This window comes from Fulmarus glacialis, unplaced genomic scaffold (assembly GCF_000690835.1).
Source record: "Fulmarus glacialis isolate BGI_N327 unplaced genomic scaffold, ASM69083v1 scaffold27219, whole genome shotgun sequence".
In the NCBI taxonomy this organism is placed as follows: Eukaryota; Metazoa; Chordata; class Aves; order Procellariiformes; family Procellariidae; genus Fulmarus; species Fulmarus glacialis.
Window position 1 is genome coordinate 770 of NW_009232996.1, and position 1,257 is coordinate 2,026.

General features: G+C 55.5%; 1 protein-coding gene across 1 annotated transcript; it reads left to right on the forward strand.

Annotated features, from left to right (window-relative positions):
• Positions 1-629: 629 nt before the first annotated feature.
• On the forward strand, positions 630-1,250 carry FEZF1 (FEZ family zinc finger 1; the record flags this gene model as incomplete). The annotated part of the gene is made up of 1 exon (XM_009585170.1): positions 630-1,250. A coding segment is annotated over exon 1 (621 nt), but the record flags the coding sequence as incomplete, so codon positions are not given.
• Between the last annotated feature and the right edge of the window lie 7 nt (positions 1,251-1,257).

Genomic DNA, 1,257 nt, shown 5'->3' on the forward strand with positions numbered 1-1,257 from the left:
AATTGGGTTTCACATCCCTATTTAGCAGTTGGACAATGATTTTAGATGATGTCACTTAAAGCCAAACAAGAAAATTGATCTCGGATTTGCTTGGCCTCTAAAGCCTGGTTAAGCAGATTGCAAATAATAATAATTTAAAAAGAGAGAGAGAAAGAGAGAGCGGGAGGCCGAGGGGAGAGAAGCAGAAGGAGGGAGAGACACCTCCTTCCCTGGGCGGGGGAGGCGCGGGCGCCAATGAAAAGTAGCCGCTTACTGGGGGGGAAAAAACTTTTCCTGTTGACTGTTGGAAGCGAATTGAGCAATTATCTAGTTTACCTTCTCCTCTTGGAAGTTAACGATTGGCGAGATCTTGGCTGCGTTATTGACACAACACTTTCTATTGATAGAAATAAGTAGCGATTGTCCCGAGCCATTGGTGCGCCAAAGTAAACTGTGATGGGCTGGCATGAGTCCACTGGACTGAGACGGCTGGTTCCGCCGGCGGAGGCTGTGGTGATGGTGGCGGCGGCGATGCTGGTCTCCCTCCTTGCAGATCAGTGACAAGAAAAGGGGCAGAGAGAGTGAAAGAGAGAGAGAGAGAGGGGAGAGGAGAAAAAAAAAAAACCCGGCCAAACAAAGCAAACCCACCCATGGACAATAGTGGCCACCACACGGCGACCAAAATCCTAGCGACTCCTCCGGCCAGAGAAAGCCTGTCTGCCAGGAGCAACATGATCAGCACGCCCAAGCCCCTCGCCTTCTCCATTGAGCGCATCATGGCGCGGACGCCAGAGCCCCGCTCCATCCCCGTCCCGCAGCTCCTCCACGGCTCCGTGGCCAAAGGCGACCCCAAGCACCCGCTGCACCTCAACTCCTCCATCCCCTGCATGATCCCCTTTGTCCCGGTGGCGTACGACCCCCTGCCCAAAGCGGCGGTGGCCGGAGCGGAACCCAGGAAGGCTCATTTAGACTCCTCTTCCTCGCCCTCCTTTAGCTGCGGCGATCTCTTGAACTGTGCCCTGAGCTTGAAAGGAGATTTCCCCCGCGATGCCCTGCCCTTGCAGCAGTACAAACTGGTAAGACCCCGAGTGGTCAATCACTCCTCCTTCCACGCCATGGGAGCCCTGTGCTACTTCAACCGAGGCGACAGCCCTTGTCACCCGTCCTCCAGTGTCAACATCCACCCGGTGGCTTCTTATTTCCTCAGCTCTCCCTTGCACCCGCAGCCCAAGGCTTACCTGGCGGAGCGGAACAAGCTGGTGCTGCCGGCCGTGGACA